The 20,186-nt window shown below is 37.4% G+C and overlaps 1 protein-coding gene across 1 annotated transcript in view; it reads right to left on the reverse strand.

The window, feature by feature from the left end:
- The window catches only part of FREM2 (FRAS1 related extracellular matrix 2), a 136,549-nt gene that overhangs the window by 111,094 nt on the left and 5,269 nt on the right, over positions 1–20,186 (reverse strand). Inside the window, exon 2 of the mRNA XM_086742026.1 lies at positions 15,240–15,329. Coding sequence (XP_086598152.1) covers positions 15,240–15,329 — 90 coding nt within the window. The remainder of the gene's footprint in view (positions 1–15,239; positions 15,330–20,186) is intronic.

The following is a 20,186-nucleotide window of genomic DNA, read 5'->3' on the forward strand; positions in this document are numbered from 1 at the left end:
TAGATGACTAAATTTTTTTCTAGTTGTATCAGACTCTTCTTACTGTAAACTGAGAAATGAGTAGCCCAGGAGACAAATTCAACTAATCTTTTAGCTCTTCTCTTAGACTGAGATGAATCACCCTTACTTAATCAGATTAACAACTCCATTAACTATAAAAGGATCCAAAAATTAGCATTAGATTTGGAACCACGTATTTTGGACACCTATGTTAAAACAAATTATTTCCAACCTTTTTATCCTTCATCTGAATTTGAAAGAGCAAAACTTGGCTGTGCATTGAGGATAATTATTTCTTTTTCTGTTATCACGTAATAAATGAGCAGACTACTAAAATATATTGCCTCTTCAGACTTTCTATTTTTAAAAAAACCTGCCCAGGGAAGTATGCTGCAAACTCCCTTCAAACTTAGCCAAATCCTATTAAACAGAAGACGTGTCTACAAAGCAAAATTCAGATACAAGTATATGATAATGTACCTGTGCTAGCTTGATCTAGCTAGCACCCAAACATTAGCAATTAAGGGATTTCAATGTGGATTTTAGCAATCCTTGTTACTTATTTAGCATGTATATCTAGAATGTACAGAGAGTTTGTGCTTGGATTAACATATGCTAGAATTCGTGCCATGGCTTCTGCTTCTACTCTAAGCTATGCAGCTAGCTCGAAGTAAAACAAATATGTTACCACACACAATTAATCATACCTTTGTTCCTCCTGTGTATCCTATACAATGCCTTTTAGCACATGGCCTTATATTTTGAAATGGAGCTGAACAACACTGCCCAAAGGGGAATTCTCAGAGGGAATGTATTTACGGAGGGGAAAATAAGTGATTTTTTTTTTTACCGTAGCAAGGAAGAAGGCAAGGACTGCTCAACTCCACAATAAGTAATTAAAGGATTTTAAAAGAACCTTTTAAAAGAGAAAGCGCTACTTGAAAAAAAAAAAACCAAAAAAACTAAAACTCAAACAAAAAAATAAATTCTGAATTTACGCATGGACAACACTTCGCACTGAGACCACCTGAAATATTTCATTTTAGTTTTAATCCTTAAGCTTCTGTTTATCAGCTTCTTGACAATCTCTTATCAGTTCTACAGTGGAAAGGTGGGTTGGGCTGGAGAGCTGTAGTTTCAGATACTGTGAACAGTGAGGACTAAAATCTGACATAGAAAGTATTCTGCAGAAGTCTGAAAATATTCCCTGACTATCTTTCCTCCCTAAATAGTTATTTGTCACCAAAATTGGAGTATTTTCTATATAGAAGTAATGTGCATTTTTAATATATTTTAAAACTGACTGCTGTGTGAAACAGTATGCTCTGTCTCCGTTCAGTGTAGCTAGCTGACTGGATAACCATATCTATAAGCAAAGGTCAGGGTAAAGACCTGTTTACACAAAGCTAAGCACTGAAAAAGGAATACTTGCTTTTCTTCAGGTGGAAAGCCAGTTCAGGCATGTCAAGAATTCAAAGTTCAAGACTTAACTGTGAGCCATGCTACTCCCCAAATCAACCTCAGCCTAATATGGGAGTGAAGAAGAAAAGAATGATACCCCATTAGACTACGTACTTGCCATATAAACTCAAAAAGGCTAGCTGGCTTAAGGACTATATACAGTTCTTGTTATATATGTACGCACATATATATAGTCCTTTTGTAGAAGTCTATAAAACATTTAGCTTACAGACCATCAGTTCAAGTCAGCTTAGTTAAGCAGAAGTGAAACAACTATGCACAGGCCACTGGAGAGCTATAGGAGTGGGTAGTTATGTCATCCTATCATAGCAGAAAGTCATCCGTATCTCCCCATTTGGCATCTTGTGACAGCACGTCTGTAGAGAAGCCAGCAGTGCAATGAACATTACATCTCACTCGTATATTGGAACTCTTCTGAGCAACACACTAATCAGGCAGGACACAGGTTGGATAAACTCTACGGCAATCATTTTGTAGGGAAGGTGGGGATAGAAAGTTGGCTAGTCTTGCTCTAACTTCATTTACATAAGGATGGAGTTATTTCATTTGATTATATCAGAATAACCCTGATCTAGGTAAGATGACCAGGATAAACAGTGGAATTCTAAAAAATATTGCCCCTACATTTATATATAATATTATTTAGACAAAGCTGGCACATGATATGGTTTTGAACATAAGAAATAAAATCCAATTTGGCAATTTCCAGCTTTTTAAATTGTTAAAAGCAAAAGATTGTTCTAAAATTCAGGAAGACTGGTAATTTTTTTTAGGTTTAGGTGTTCTTTTTTATTGTATTTTTAAGTGCTGCTTACTTTTAGTATTTTTCGTAAAAACGTCCCCGGGGTGAAAAAATGTTAAAATAACATTAAGATTAACAAGATATACTTTACAAGAATGTGTGTGAGTGGCAGAGGGTGAAGATTGTATGTTAAAATACTAAGCAAATAATATCACTAGTTACTGCATAAAAAGACACAACAATTCACATATTTTAAGGTCTGTATAATCCAACTTTCATCCTATCTTCTTTAAATTCTTGACTTCTCAGCTATGATATTTAAAGGTCCCTCTACCAGTTTCACAACAGCACTTCTTAATTTCCTTAAGGATCTTGGAGGAGAATCAGAGAGGAGTAAGGATTGTTTCTTAGATATACAATTTGTAAGAATGGCATTGACAGAACTATCCTGCAAGTGATATATTCTCTTTCCAGTTTTTCCTCACTGAGCTCCAGGTGAGCTTTGCTGCTGACTCTAGCTGCATGCAACATCAATAATAGTTGAACTGCTATAGATTCCTGCTCCATAGCTTTCAAGACTAAAAGAAGCATTTACAATTATTTAGCTTGATCTTATTTGAAAATCTGCTCTCAGTTATGAGCATTCACTCGTAAAAAAACCCTACATTCCCATCTGTAATTTGAATTATTAGGCATTCAGCTTCCAACCACTGACCCTTGTTATGCCTCTTCCTACCACAGCTGAAATATAGAAATCAAGCATTCAAAAACATGGGAATCACTGCAGGCTCAGTACTTTGATGTAGAGATGTGGCTTGGTGAGTGTGTGTGCTAAATAGGGAACAGGTACACATATGCTAAGATACTTTAGAGGCAGAAAGTGCATTAGTACTGAGATTTTTTTTTTCTGAAAATAGTAATTTTTCCTTAAATAAATAAATTTTAAAAACGTTTTTCTTTTGTGATCTGTTTCCCCATTCTTCATAAGCTGAAATCTAACAATTATGCCTTATGTAACTTAGGGCAGAGCCACTGCTGGTGAAAATTGTCCTGCTTATTTGAGGTTAGCTCAATTATGATCCTTCTATGGATCTGAAGTAGTATATTTGAAAACAAGCACAAAGCATATAGTAACTGTGCATCTTAAAATGACACACAGGACCGTGCTATGCTATTGCTACAGTACCTGTATGATAAACTACTAAATGACCTTATAACTGTCTTCAAGTGGGGGAAAAAATGAGACTTATTTGAGCTTAGGGGCCGACTGATACATCTCAATGCTAAGAATTACAAATCCTCACTTTTAAGCCCTTTCAACCACTGCTGTCCATAGCTTCAATTTAACGCCTAAGGTCTGTGTATTCCAGCTAGTCTGAAGGGTGAAGGATTCTTCCCCACGCATGTACTCTCTCTCTCCGCTCATGTGAGACCTCACCTGGAGTACTGCATTCAACTCGAGTCCCCAGCATAAGAACAATGTGGACCTGTTGGAATGAGTCCAGAAGAGGGCCACAGAGATGATCAGAGGGCTGGAGCACCTCTCCTATGAGGGCAGGCTGAGAGAGTTGGGGCTGTTCAGCCTGGAGAAGACGAGGCTCCAGGGAGACCTTATTGCGACCTTCCCGTACCTAAAGGGGGGCTACAAGAAAACTGGGGAGAGACTTTTGGCAAGAGCATGTAGTGACAGGACAAGGGGTAATGGCTTTAAACTAAAAGAGGGTACATTTATATTAGACAAAAGGAAGAAATTATTTACTGTGAGGGTGGTGAGCCACTGGAACAGGTTGCCCAGAGAAGCTGTGGATGCCCCATCTTTGGAAGTGTTCAAGGTCGGGCTGGATGTGGCTCTGAGCAACCTGGTCCAGTGGAAGGTGTCCCTGCCTACGGCAGGGGGGTTGGAACTAGATAATCTTTAAGGTCCCTTCCGACTCAAACCATTCTATGATTCTGTGATTCTGTGATACTGACGAGGGTTAAGCATAGTTCTTTCCTTCCCCCCCCCCCCAAGTGTTTTTCATTTGTGGCAGTGCCAAAAGCAATTCTTCCAGGAAAAGCCATCCCTCTGTCCCTAGCAGATCTAGTCATCTGATAACCATCTGAGTAGCTCTCAATGATTCTTGGTACAACCAGGCTATGACAGCAAGCAGGAGGTAGAAAAAGGACAGGGGAAGGAAAAAAAAAAAAAAAAGTTTGATTGGACAGAGATAGAAAGCAAAGAGAGGAAAGAGCTGAAAATTTAACTGGACAATACCCAACACAGGCATAAGTGTAAACTCCTAGGGGCCAGGGAAAATAGGGAGCTAGGCTTTCCTATGAGGGAAGACTACAAAGGAAGAGACTTTTCCACCATGCTGAATGAAGCAGAGAACTCACGAGAGTTGAACAAAAGCCCAAAAGGGCCTGGTTTTGATGCAGCTGTACAGAAAGTCTGACCTGTGCTCGACAGTGAACAGTTACTCATTCCACACAAAATTACTCTGCTTCAATGAGAGGGATTCACCTCACATTCCCTATAGCCTAAAGGCTACAGCAGTTATGTAGGAAATATCTTTTTAAGTTTCCTCAGGCAGCAGAGAAAACTGAGCACAGGTCTCAAGTATCAGCAATGAATACGGTATGCAGTGACTTATTAAATAAAAGTGAGACATTGGCAACCTCATGTTGGCAACCTCAATCCGTATGTTTAGCATAATGCTCAAATGAGTCAACAAGCTTGAAAATGTCCATTTCACCAAATAACCTATAAATCTTCCCAGAGCTGAAAGCTACCCTGTCTAATACTCACATGATTTATGCAATTCTAAGTACACATGAAAAGGGAAATATAGGCAAAACTGTATTAGAATTCAGAGCAATTGCTCCTGTGCCACATCTAAATCTACTCATACTCAAGGTGTCTTTCATTTTGTCACCTATTATAGAAGGAACCTAAATTTATCAGGGCTATAAATTCAGCACTTTAACGACCTCCACTTGATCAGGATGAATCCAGGCCATAATCCCATTCAAACCACCCACTAGAGAAGTTCTGCCATTAGGATCTTAAATGTACAATACTGTAGCACCCATCCCCGAGGAAGAACCTGAGAGTGATGCACTTGTGCACCCACCAGAAAAAAATAATAGGTAACGACTAGCCTAATCCTCTTCATTAGGATTTTGTATCTCTATCCAAAAGACTCCCAGTGCAGTTCTCTCAGGAAGGATGCATTTGAGCATAGAGTACTACAAATCCTCTACTACTATAATGATGATCCAGCTTAAAGGACATTACCAAGATTAAACAGTGTAGACAGTGCATGAATTTAGTGCAAAGCCCAGGAAAGTCTTAAAATAACACACAGAGCACTCCAGTAATTTTTTTAACTGGTTACAGTGTCTCAGGCTCTTGAGCTCACAAACTCTGCCTAAAAAGGAGACATCAGATTAAGAAATCAAATACTTTGAGGGCCCTAAAATAAAAACTTCTAGAGTTAAGTAGTTTTAGGGATAGCAAATAATAGCATGCTATTAGTTATGAGAATCTTATCTTCTACAACCTGCTCTTGAACATCACAGTAGTAAGTGGAAAAAAAAAAAAACAAACCTCTTACAGATTTCACTAATGCAGGATCAAACCACAAACATCTGGGCACAAAGAGCCTCACTGGAGGCATTGGGCTTTGAATTAGGCTTCAAATGTTTCTTTAAAGGTATCATAACAATTGCCTCTCTAATTATTATGTTCCACCCTAACTACAAAGCTTTACAGAGGCAGCAAGGTGTGTGGTAACAGCATTCCTCCAGTCTTGAATAAAATGCACATTATAGAGCAGAGTGACAGAAGTGCTATGCTGGTACTTAAGTTAAAAGTTACTGAGATTGGAATCCTGGCAAACATTCAGGGCAATCCTGTATCAAGCTGAATGAATTAATGTTTTACTAATGACTTGAACTTAAACAAGCTAAAATCCTTCTTCAGAAAAGGGAAAAAAAGAAAAATTCTGTCTTTTCAAAGAGCTTCCTAAGGGCCTACTGCTAAATGAAATTCTTTCTACTATTAAAACCAAAACCTAATTAGTTAAATCTGTAAAAAAAAGATTAACTGAAGAAAACTGCAGGGAAGACAAGCCACAATATACTGACTTAAGAAATTCTCATCTAGGCCAAACCCAAACAAAAATCAACACAGGTCATATTAATTCATTAATTTTCTCTAACAGGATTTTCACTCTGGTTGTATTATTCCTGGCTCTTAACTTCCTCTTCTTAAATTCTTCAATGTCAATTATAAAGAACAGGTCATATAACTTCAGGGAAAAGTTTGGGCTTATGAAATAAAACTAAAGTCTTCCTTTTCCCAGAAAGTACACAAAGAGTTTGATAAGGCAAGAATGGCCCTTATATTGTAAGATTTAGCAAGGCAAACACAATAAATGAATATACCAATTCTTATAGTTCTGTTTTCCAGCAGACTTGCTTTTCAGCCTGCACAATCTCATACACGTTATGCTTTGCAAGATGAGGTCAGAAGACAGATCCCCAAGTGCACTGCACATTTTAAGAGTAAGAGAATTCTAACTTCCACATGAAAACTCCAAAGGGAGCTCTTTGCCTTGAACTAGCTCCCCTGTGCTGCTTAAGTGATGCTAAACCAGCACACATCTAAACTCTTTGCTATGGCTGCTCTTCATCGTAACTGTTTGGTACTAGAAAGGCTACGTACGCATATTGGATCCCTTTTCTTCAGGCAGGCTTCTAATTCCCCATCACTCAATGGTTATATAAAGTTTCAGTTTCGGCACATTCCCAATGCCTACCAGCCCACAGCAACAATTTGACAAATGTAAGTTAATTACATAATGTAATACAAATAAGCTTTTTATTTAAGATCCTGAACAAGCAATAAAATCCATCCTGTGTTTGCTGATACACAGCTATACTGCTATAGAAAGTGTTTCTTACAATAGCAAGAATGTTGTAAATTAAGATGTACAAATTGCAAATATTTGATGACAATGTATGCCTTCATTACCTTTTCTCCATTTTCAACTTAACTTGATTCTTCGTGTATCTCCATAGGTTAAGACTCTGTAACTTTTCTTGGTGGAAAACTGTCACATATCTGCAGTTTGTTTCAGATGTGTGTATCCCTCTTGCATATATAGTAATCTAATTTTTAAAGAAATCAAGAAACTTCCGAGAAACATTTCATCTACTCATCAAATGAACCTTTATGGGAACTCTAGGGTCTATACGGTTAACCGGCAAGTGGAGTGAAAAATGCTAAACTCATCCTGAGGGCTGTTTAAAATCCCTCAGTGAAAACAGGCTGGGAAATAAAACAAGCTCAGACACTGTGAGTAGGGTTCCTTGACAGCAGCCAGTGTTCCTTCTCTCATTTCATTCTTCTCTAGACCTCTTTAGTCTGTCTGAATCAAAAATTTTTGCAACCAACAACCAATATCATTTCACAGGCTTATTATAGCTCACTTCAGGAATTAGTGTCTTTCTGCAGGTTCTCATGTCACTGCCAATCAGTGTTACTCCTGAGAGTTTTCAATTCTTTCACTTAAGCCTAGTGTGTCTCCTTAATCCCTTTAATTCTTGCATTTTGGCCTAATTTTAGTGTTCATTGTCATGCTTCTTTTGCTGCTAGCTGGGCCTTACTATGTATCATAAGAATATAAATGCTGAATTGTGAATTATTTTTAAGTAAAAAGCCTGCAAAGTACTCACAGTGCTATCTTGAACATTATCTTCTGTGCCTCTCACTGGACCAGGTCAAATGAAATCAATGTCACTATTCATCTTGCTAAAGCAAGCAGGATTCAGCTCCAAGAGCTGAGCTGGTCAATCTTGTGGTGAATACTTTGTTCTTTAAAAGTGTGATTACTCAGCAAGTGATCTTAGCTTAAAAATAGAAAAATACCTATCACCAGTGATGGTGTGGAGAGATTTCCCTTCTATCTAACCAACCGAGCAGTTGGGACGCTCATTCTACATGGAAGACAAGACTATTTGGCACTGACTTCAAAGAGAACTGGAACCAAAATCTCCCCACCTTAAACCTTGATCTAAACCACCAGCCTAAAGATTTTTGTGGAATCCACTGCTCCTAATCAGTCTATTCAAGTCATTTTATTCTGTAGAATGTAGCAGGTTTTAGCAGAAAAGGAGAAATATAGGGGAAAAAAAGAAGTGAGGAGCATACACAAAAAATGAGAATTTGTTTGCCCTGTGAAGCCAGTTGGAGAGTGGAACATCAGAGTCTGGGCTATGTTCAAGAAAGTATTTAAGAATTCATATACATAGGAGACAATGAGAAAATGAATAAAAAAACCCGCCAGAATATAAGTGAGGGCACATTATGGGGAGCATAGGTTCAAAGCCACTGAAATAACAGAAGGAATTGCATCTGAATCTTCCACATTTGGACAAAGTGCCCTCACTTCTGTATAAAAGGCAATTCAAAACACAATTGCCTCCCCTTTCCTAATCCAGAACAGTACCTAAACTCACCCCTTCAATTACACTGCTTTGCTTTTGATAAAAATGACAAATAATCTGGGATGGGGAGCAGAGGAAAGCTTTGCTTTTGGCTAAAACCACTGTTTTAACCCAAGTAATCAAAACCAAACAAAAATTATCTTGCTGAACCAAACAACTACCTTTTTTCCTCTCCAAAAACCATTTTGTTTTGTCTGGATAAAGCAGATCTTCTTTTATACGTATATATTTGGAGGATAAGATGATGTTCAAGTTTAAAACAGAAAATTCAATAATTTCCTGCAGTCAGTCAAAAACATCAGTCCAAAGAAATCAATATAACTGGTATAGAAGACAATTAAAATCTTTAGACTGAGATTAGTAAGGCCTGTAGTAGACTTTCTATATGACCCATATAATCATCTCTATACAAAGGAATAGCTACTCCTGTGTACTTTAACAGATATTAATTTTGCTGTGACCTTGCAGCCACATTCACAACAACATCTCCATGAACTAATTTATTTACAGCAAGTTTTATTTTGAGGAGTTTTTTTGTTTGGGTTGGTTTTTTCTTATAAACTGTAGTGTCAAACTGCTATTTAAAACCCTTGGTAATACTTACAGTAAGAAATGTGACATGTGGAAAATTGTTTGGGCACTAACCTAGAGTAAATCAAAACAGCAGCAACAAGCCTGGCAACAGACCAGAATCCAATACAGTACTTGGCAAATGATGGCAAGCGTACCGCCAACATGTGATGCCCTCATTTTTAAGCCAAAGATAAATGCAGTTGATGTTTCCTGCCAAGACTAGTGTGCCCAAATGCCATATGTGAGGTCAAGTAAGGATGCTGCAAATAATTCCCAATGATACTTTACCAGTCAGCTTCTTTAAGAACTGTCAGATATTTAGCCCAAAATGCCTGTTCCTACACTATTATTATAGCTTACCCAGGAAAACACATCAGTGTCATGGCTACGAAAAGCAGCACTGACAACTGTTTTGGTTTAATGATTATGCTCAGGAGTGTAATATTATCCTCTCACAAATTAATAAAGCCTACTAGAGCAGTGAAATTCCTAAAACTATATTTTTTATTTAGTACAATGAAGGATGACAGATAAAATAATTATATTTCTCCAAGTTAACGAAAGTTTTCTCTAAGCAGTAGAACAGTGCTTCTTTAATTAACATAATTTCTTGCATAAACATATTGGGGAAAAGTCTATGAAGTTTTCCCAGAAATTACGGTTGAAAGCTAACTTCAGGGAATTGTTTTTGAAAGATTCTTCCTTCAGTGGTGATTTAAGTAAATGTTAGTACAGAAAAATGCAGTGCTGTATTAAGGCATTTAGGGATCTCTAACTAAAAGTTTAAATGAGATTTAACTAATTATGTAAATCATCAGTTTTGGTGAGCCTTTGCTTTGCAATGCTTTGGCTTTAAGTCAGAAAAGCTGTGCAAAGAGCTTGACTTTAAAAAAAAAAAAATCTTGTTTCTTTCCTTCCCTAGTGATCCTCACATTCCTAAAACAGCCATGAGAATCTGTCATTACTTCCCCTTTGAAATCATTCTACCCTTGAGGCACTGTACTGCAAGGTATCACTTAGCAGCCCTAAAGAAGCAGTTTGGGTGATTCACTTAAGCAGAGCAGAGAAGGGAGTTAGGTAAGGGAGGGACAGATTATGGTTCAAATTAAGGCTGAACAGGAAATGGGCTTCCCCCTTGCACAATCTTTTTTGGTTTTTACAATGTTTGGGGCCAAATTAGCATTACCAGATTTTTTTTTCCTCAAAACGGGAAAATCTAATGGAACTGACTCTGTAATGCAAAACATTGTTAGTATGGCACCAGCCTCTTGCAACAAAAAAATACTGCGGCACATAACATAAATTTCTTACGAGGGTGCTACAGTCCTGGCTGATGGTTTCCCAAGCTTCAGAAGACAGATAGGGTAGGAGGAGGAGCAAGCGAGGCAGGCTACTGTGATGAGAGCACTAGCCAAGCAACAAGCAAGTCAAGAACAAGGTAATATTTTAAAAATATTTAGGAGCACATTGCTATTTAGAAGACATTACCATTCCTTCATTGACTTTACACGGTCTGAAGTTGAACGTTGAAGCTGAATGAAGTAAAGAATATTTCTTGTGTGAAGCAAAAACAAGGACAACAATAGTCCTTTACAGAGAAGCTCTGCTCTTCAACTGGCATTCAGCTTATTGCTGTAGTACTGCTGCCCCAGTCCCAATACCCACTGCTGGGCAAAGGAATGTATTCGACTGATACTGCCTCTGGAGATATGGGGTCTGAGCTGGGCTTTGAGTTTAGTGCCAGGTTTGGGGTACGTTTGTTTAATTACATACAATCAGCAGAATCTGGCCAAAAATTTGCCTTAAACCGGTTCAACCAGTTTCACATTATTTGAAACTGCACATTTAATGAGAAAGTATCTTCTACAGATTGGATAGGTGAGCATTTAGATCCATATTCTTTTTCAATCATATGACTTACTGCAGTGACATTTAAAAAACAGACAAGGAGGGCATAAACTGAAGGTAAGCGATGGACTTCAGTTTTAACTGTGCATTCTCAGTGCTAGTTTCTTATGTAAAGAGTAAAAATGCCTCAGATAACTCACAAGGGATGTAGTGTGAAACTGTAGTGTGCAGTTTTCTGAAACAGGCACAAAAGCTCAACACAGTAGAGCTAATTTCTGTGTCAGTGTTCATTCCGTACAGATGAGTGCCATTTTGCACAGCTGAAGCACCAACACTATGCATATATTTGGCAGTGCCATACATACCCATTTTCCCAAGCTTTCAGTAATATGAAGTTTCTGCAGACACTGCTGTTTCTCAATAAGTCTATCAGATTTAAGTTATTCTGTGAGTCTGTTTTTCAGTAATTAAAAGGCTGGAGCATTTTCAGATGGATCTTTATTCAATATAGTGAGTCTCTCAAGAGTGTGCTAATTTATATACTGCAAGTACATCCTGGAGTTCAACTATCAGTCTGGATTTCAATTTTTTTTTACCTCCCCACAGGAAAAAAAAAAAACCAACCTGTTTTCCCTGCCTTCTGGTAGTATTGGTGCCTTTACTAATAATTTAATTAAGAATTTAATAATATAAACACCAAGATTCACCACTGTCACATACTTGTCCTTGCTAAGAAGAGGTTTTTTCCTCCACCTTGTTAATGAAATGTGGAGGCCACCGCTGAGGAAAGAGATTCAACTGGAACTATTTTGCAACCTTTGTGAAAAACAAAATTCCATACTTTCTTCAAGGTTTTGCTAAAATGGGCTCAGCAGTTTTTCAGTATCAACAAGTCTCCACATTATCATTTTAAGATCAAAATCGAAAACAAAACAGAAAGCAAATTGTTAATATGAACTACGGTAGTTTCTTTCAAAACGTCACACAGATAATTCAGCAGCATCCAATATCCTAGTGTCTTCTTGTTCTAAGTATAACAGAAATGCAATGGCTCACCCACTTTATAGCAGATCATTTTAAGGCTAAATCCCTAAGCACAAAGAATTAAAATCTTTTCTACTTTTAAAAATATTAGTGCTGATAAACAGCTGAATTGTGTTGAATTTATTTCACTTTTAAATTACTCTTATGAAACATGCCATTTAAAGCCAGAAAAGCACTACAGCTATACATATGCAAGTAACTGATGCTGATAATAAGACTCTTTCAGAGCTTAAATCCTCAACCAGTTCTTTCTTGTGAAACCTCTAATTTTGGTTTGAATACAGGACGTCTATATTCTCACCTCTGAATCACAGTTCTGAAGGCCTTCTTTCCTTTTATTCTTAAATGGCCTTCTTTTCTCTTCATATTTGAGCCCATTTCTGTTCTCTTTAGTTATACTCAGAAAGTTATCGTGAGACATCCATAAGCCCTGAGCTATGCTCCATTTGCCTAGGCTGCAGGTTTCTCCCTTGGCCAGTAAGAAAACAAGTTTGTCCTAGTACCAAATTTCATGTTTTCATGAAACATGGACACTAGGTCACAATTTGGTGTGCTGCATGGCACTCGCCTTATTCCCGGTGTGAGAAACTGCCAGGCAAAAGCTGGTAGACCGCTGACCTGGCTCTTTTCCTCTCCCTTAGCCATCTCGTCTGCTGTTGCCCTAAGTTGCTTACCACAAATGCTAGCCACATGTAAGAGGATAACAAAATTCCAGATCCACGACAAAATTCACACTGGAGCAGTCGTTGACTCCTTGTACTTGGCCTCCATGCAACTGCCTGAGATAACAGACTCAGGCCCCAATCAGACTACCATTATTTAAGAGATTAACAAGTGATCTTTTGCATTTGTTCTCTTCAGTCATGGTATAATGAGTGGGGCAGATCAGTCATGAAAAGATGAGAGAAAGTCATGCTTTTCTTCTCCTGTTTCCAGTTCATAGACCATGAACAAATATTTCAAGACACATAGAAGAGCATTTTACAGGCAATGCTAGAGGTGTGGGGCAAAATTAACTTTCTAATTAATGTTATTTGTAGAGAGCGGGGACTGGTGTTGTAGGTTCCCCTTGATGAGACATGAGAAAACTGGAAGATATAAAATACTTGGGTTGCAAGATGTGCCTTAATTTCTTTTTTAGTTATTTGAAATAACATTAGCTGAATAATATGAACAAACACTCTTTGATTGAAACAAATTTTGAAATCTCTCCTGATCTCAATGGGACCACTTAGGGACTGTGGCACAATTCAGCTTAAGTAAAGTGCCACTTTTTTCATTTACAGCATCAGGTAGGTGTGGTAGCCATCACAAACTTGTTACTACTGCAAAAATTCCTGATACAGGAGACAGAAATCTGAAGCATGCCATCCTACTGCAGATGTTGGTACTACTGCAAAAATTCCTGATACAGGAGACAGAAATCTGAAGCATGCCATCCTACTGCAGATGTTGGTACGCTGTGCTGCATCTTTCACTCAGCTCTTGTAGGTAGTCTCTTAGAATGATCTGGCTTAAAATCAAAACCACTAAAACAATAGTCTTTGTACCACTAAAATCCTGCCAAAATATACCTGAGCAGCAAAACAGTGGTTTTGATGCCTTTCTGAACAGGGTGGAAATACAGCGAGATTAAATTGCTGGATTTTTCACTCCTGTTAAAGATTTTAAAGACACCGCTAGTAAATTTGACTTATTTCAGACACACAAATATTAATGTTTTGATCACAACTTCATCCCTTTTAAATGCAGTTTTACCATCTTCAGTCAAGCAGAAAATCAGAAATATTCTGAAATGCAACACAGCTCATTTTTCACTGTGTCAACAAATAGCCTCAGGAAAGCAAAGACCATCTTACGATCTAGCTAAGTAGTCTGCAAGATGATAACGTCAAAAGTTCCAAAGGCTCAAAAAAATCAGCAAGTACCTTATTATCATAATGATTCTTTGTATTATGAAAAAAATAGTATGCTGTTACAATAGACAGGCTGTTACAACTCTGCCAAGTAGAAGCAGATGTGGCAGGCCAGACTTCCAATGAAAAAAAAAAATCTTGACATAGAGTTGGAATATAAGTGTAATTTGCTTTAAGTACACATTTGCCACTAGAAATTGTTCAAAGAGCATGGAAAGAAGTCTCACAAACGTTTGGTTCTCAAGGAGCAACTCCGTTTTAAGAACTGATGTTAATGAGTTTGCTGAGAGCAAACTTTCTTCAGCTTTAATTACTCCCATCACATGAAACCTTGAAACACCTCAAGACTGAGTATTTGTTCACCTACTAGAAGAACAACTTGAAAATCATGAACAATGTCACCATGTGGTGACACCTGTCATAAGAAAATGATGGTATTACTAAAAATGTTAATGTGTTTTGTTTACTCCTTAAACTGTTCATTCCTTTTTCTTTAGAAACAAAAAAAAATATCAACTACATATTTTTTTTCCTCAGGTGAGTATATGCCAGTATTCTTAATTTGGTTTTATTTTTTCCTTTTGCATCCTCCACAATGCTACAAAATAATATTAGTCAGGAGACTAATATTCACATTATTCACTAATTTTCACATCAGTTACCTGACAAAGATCCTTGACAAGCCATTGAGGATTCTGTTATGTTAAGCACATAAAATGAAAACTTGAGCTCTATACATGTACATCAGAGACAATGCGTCCATATGAATAGTCTTATAGCTAGAACCTTTAAAGAGGTAGGCAACCATAACTGTAAATCAAAATTTAGAAAGTTTCTCAAGATAAAAGGCTTATGAGAATTTATGTGTACAGAGTCTGCACAGGGAATACAAAGTTAAAAGTGCAGAAAGCCCAGGTATCTGATCAGACTGAAAGAATTTCACTTTCTTGCTAGAGTAGGTTAAGTGTTTTTTCATTAGATGCAATTACCATTTTATCGACACCTCTCTTTGCAATCACCACAAATAGTCCATAATATGGGAAGATCATAACAAAACCCATAATTCAGCAGGTAACATAGACTTCCCTCAATTAAATTCATTTTCTTTTAAGAACAAAAGCACAGATCTTACGAGTACTCACCACCATCTTCAACCATGAAATGAAAGATGTCACTGGTGGCATTGTCACCCCCTCGTAAAACATAGCAAATCTTCATATCATCAATATCAGCTGAAAAGAGTCAGGAAAAACAGAATTTATTTTAAACGCTGAAGGTAGGAAACTGTTTTTTATAGGAAAACTTGACACATTTTAAATAGTTTAGCTTCAACAGAAAGAGGTCAAGGTTCTCCAGCAGAGCTCAGGAATTTCACTATTAATAGCACTGAAGTTTTACAGATACTGTTCATTCTCCCTCCCTTTACTTCCCCCTCCCCAATGCTCTCTTTCTTTTAAGATGTATTTACAAAAATAACTGAAAGAAAATATAAACACATGGGCTCAACAGCTACAACTATTTAATATTTTTAGTGTTGTATCTTCTTAAACAGATGTGTATCTCCACAAAGGTATTAATTCTGTCACTCTTTATTCTGAGAAGTACTGTAGAGGTTACAGAAAAATTGTGGCTGAAACGAGAGCAAAACCCAAGGTATTTTCTATGTTGAGTTCTACCCTCCATTCAAGAGGCATCCACATGACCCCCTCACCTCACCTCTAGAACTAGATTACTTCTAGCATGTGATCTACCTCTGGGATAGGATATCTCTACACATTCTGCAGTAGAGACATCTCAACCTCTTTAGTCCCCCACAAAAATGCCCTCTCCACCAGAACATCCTTCCTATTAGCATGTTTTCAAAGGATATGGCATAAAATGCATATGAACTGTCATATATATTGCTCAAACACTTCCAGTGATTGACTGTTTCAAGAATCCAAACTGATACAATTAAAGTAGTCAGACAAGACTTCAGTAAGAAAAAATTCAATGCACAATTTTGAACTATCAATTGCAATAAAGGAAGTATGTAAAAGGTAAAGACATACTTATTAATATTGTGTTTTCTGGTTTCCTTGAGCAGTGATAAGAAATATGTAATACATAAAAAATAATTTTTGTCACTTTCTTTGAAAGACTGCTGCTGGTAAAAATCCATGTCTGATACTCCTTTTAAGAAAAAGTATTGGAAATTAATAGTACTAAAGTGGAGCTCAAGTACCACCCAAGTTCTCCTCCCATGTTAGGACGTATGCATTACTAAAAATAATCCAAAATAATTTTTGTTAGAGCTCCTCAAAATTCTCAGTTCCAAAAGTATCCAGACATCTTCTAGACCAAATCAGTTAAAAACATTATCAGCAAATAGAAGTCACTGAAGAATCTGTTCCATAAATGTTTGAAAGTCAAAGATCAAAAATTCATGGAGCTGTAAAGAGGACGCAAACAAACACCTCTTCATGCCAATGGAACAAATAAATCTTTCATCCTGCAAACGCTCACATAAGTACTCAACTCTGCCCATGTAGGTAGCCTTATCAAAATCCATAGTTCCAATATATATAGAAATAAGCACTTCAGCCAGTGTTTGCAGGACCAGGACCACTTCATCAAAAAAAAAAAAGCCATTTGTTATGCAAACATCTTAATTTTGTCAAAAGAATTGCAAAGGAATGACCTGTTTTCTGTTCATTAAGAACATGTTCTGAGTTACTTGAGCAATTCTACACTTTCCTTCCGCAGTTGACTAGGTTATGCTAGTTATATTAAATCTTGTCTAGTTGTAAGCTCAATTCATTATTGTATAACTATAGTGCCTGCTATGGCATTCTCCACCGCAATTTTGAAATCCAACATAATTTTCTATTTAAAAAAAAATAATTGTCTCCACTAGATTGAGGCACTGATTCCCCATTTGAAATTCTTCAAAACTGATGTGGTTATTAAAGGTTACATATACTAGTATATATTCTTTAAGAAACAAATGCACTTCACAACATAATTCACTCATCTCTCTGAAATCACTTGCCTGAAAAAGAAGATAAAAGGCATTATCAGAGGTGAATGCTGAATAAAATCATTGCTCTCAAAATGATGCGTATTTGGCTGAAGTAGCTATGTAGATATCTTTGGCCTCAGGAGGCTGCAGGGAGTGCTGAGACATCAACGAAGCTATATTAGTGCCAAAGCAGATCCTTTCCACTATTCCTTCCCCTTCTTCCTGGCTCCTCAGCATACCTACAGAGCCGTGGGATGTGAGCTGCCCCTTAATCACAAACTTACCCACATGGGACTGGGAAATCCCAAAGCAGAGCCCAGTAGTCTGTCACACTTTGTACATACAAAACACTATCCAAACATCAGCTATCTACTTGTTATATACCACTAAACGTCTTTAAATGTGAAAGGCTTTGCAGTTTCTTAATAGACTCTCCCCACTTTTAAACAAATTATCTAATCTTAATGAATATCTTCTGTGAACAAATTCCAGCCCTGACTTGCAGGATGAGTGCAGTGCTATTATGTGTAAACAATAATCTTTGTATCTATTTTTGTCCTAAGACAGCACTAGACTAGAAATTACCATGTGGCAAGTGTTTTTCTTTAGGGTTTCTCTACGTTTACTGTCACTAAATTGTAACTATAAAGCACAAAGAGATAATAATGAATTAAAAGTGCTGCTTTCACATGTAACATGAAGTAACAGACAGTACTTAAATAAACTTAGGAACAGCTTAATGTATTTTAAGAATATTTTATTTCATTACTGTCACTTGACCATGTCTCTCTCTCTCATTCATATTATTTTATCAATTAAATAGAAAAGAATTAAAAACTATTTGCAGAATTTGGGGACCTTTTATCAATAAGTTAACTCTTCCACACTCTAATAACCCCTTTTGAGTAATCTCAATAAACTCTATGAGCCTGAGGAGAAAAAAAACAACCTACTGTACTTGTGGCAGAAGTGTTTGATGTATATTAATTAGGAAGTTCCACAGATTGTTCCTGAACAAAATACACAACAAATCTCCTGGACATACTATATTCTATATAGCCACATTTTGACTGGAGGTTTTTAGCTCATCTTGGAAGCTAGGCTATTTTCCACTTGGTAAGCTTTTGGGGCAGATATTGAAAAGGAGCCTCAATTGTTTGGCTGTTTGCTAAACGATCCTTCTGCCCCCTCTTTCAGTTACAGGCAATTGAAAAAAACCAGACTGCTCAAGCTGCTTGCACAATGAATCTTCTCTCATCAATATTACCTCTTTCAAAGTGGTCACTCTGCCTGTTCATACAAAGACAGATCCAAATCCAAGGAACGGGAGTCTGAGATGGTAGAGTATTAGTAGCTTTCAAAATTCAACTGGGTGTGACCCTGAACAGCCTCATCTGACTTCAAAGTCGGCCCAGTTTTGAGTAGGGATTGGACCAAATGACATTCAGGGCTCCCTTACAAAATAAATGGAAGACTGTAATGATATTTTACAAGCCCCACCAAAATCCACATGTGTTAATGAATCTGGAACTATTCAGCATTTTGTAAGAGGTTGCTCCACATGGCAGGATAGGACCCCTAAAAAGGGAGAAGATCAAAACACAAAAAGAAACTGTAAAACAGCAGGTCCAATAGTCAATACAGGAGCATCCCAAACTCAAAAATCTTAGTCACGGCTGGCTGCAAAATCTGCACTTACAGAAGGATCATTAAGAATGTGATAAAAGATGGTCTTGTTTACTGCTGCCCTGAACCTTAGATAATTATTTGTCTCAGTATAGCATAAGCATGAAATACGTATAAATTCACTACTGTGGATTTGACAGTGCTTTCACATTAATGATAGTGGGCTACAAGGTGAGGGACAACAGTGAACTCCACACAGAGTTTTGAGTAGGCAGCTTGATCTACTAACATTACTCTCAAAACTGTAGCCTTCTAGGTCTAGCCAAAAATTTTTGTCTCCCTGCCACTCACAACCGCTCCCATACCCAAAGCAGCTACAGAGGAAAGGGCATCTGAGGAAAAAGGAAAGGAAAAGACAGTGCCCTTTCATCCATGACTTTCACTCCTAGGTCAAAAAACCTTACATTTAAGGAGATGTGGTAGTTCTCAAAGCTTAGATGTGGTCTGGTCCCTCCTCATCCTCTTTTTTCGCATAAACACTGCAAAACTTAGGGCACTCCAGCCATTCCAAAGTTCACCAGGCCTGTTTGCAAGATTTGGAATATCTGACAAGAACATCACTACAACCAAGAGTGTAAGATGAGATACATACCGGTACAGGCTCTGCGAAATGAAATACAGACAACTACAAGCATCCATCTCTAGCCTTACCATCTACACAGCCCCGCCTGCCTGGGCCCCTTTAATTTTGAGACTCCATGCAGCTGTACCGTCTGCTCACTCCACAGCTGCAGAAGCCTCCAACAAACCTCATTTCATTTTTAATTAACCAGCTATTAACTCATTGTCAAATAACATGGAGAATTCTCTGGAGAACAGCTAATGCTCCCTTTCAATTAAAGTTACTTCACGGCCTTGTGTTGAGGCTTTATTTCCAAACATGCAGCACACGTGCTTTTCATCCTATTTATACCACCTAGTATTTTAGTTCCATGTAAAAAGTAAGTAACACTGACATAATTTTAAAACATTTCCATTACCTTTTAATTTACCACAAACACTTTGTGGTTAAGATTTGTAATTAAGGCAACAAATGCACTCATAATATCTTATTTCCTCATGTTTGTGAAATGATTTTGCTTTTACAGTTAAGTGCACTCAGACTGTATAGCAACTGATACCCTAGCCATGGCATGACCATTAGTTAATAATAGCTTGGCCACTCCCGTAGCATTTTCTAAATAAAACCGTTTAAAGAAGGCACTCAGCCTCTATGGAACCACGTGCAGCCCAATTCTGTTATCCAAATTTCTATCACTGACAGAAAGTCCAAATCACAGTTATTTGGACTGTAACCTCTCCAAAGCGAAGACGCTCCTTTATTCAGTATTTATGCAGTAGATCCCCTTTCCTGTTTAAAGCTGTCACAGATGCAATAAATAATAAACAGAACTAAAAAATA

This window comes from Chlamydotis macqueenii, chromosome 1, assembly GCF_036417535.1.
Source record: "Chlamydotis macqueenii isolate bChlMac1 chromosome 1, bChlMac1.mat, whole genome shotgun sequence".
NCBI classification, from domain to species: domain Eukaryota; kingdom Metazoa; phylum Chordata; class Aves; order Otidiformes; family Otididae; genus Chlamydotis; species Chlamydotis macqueenii.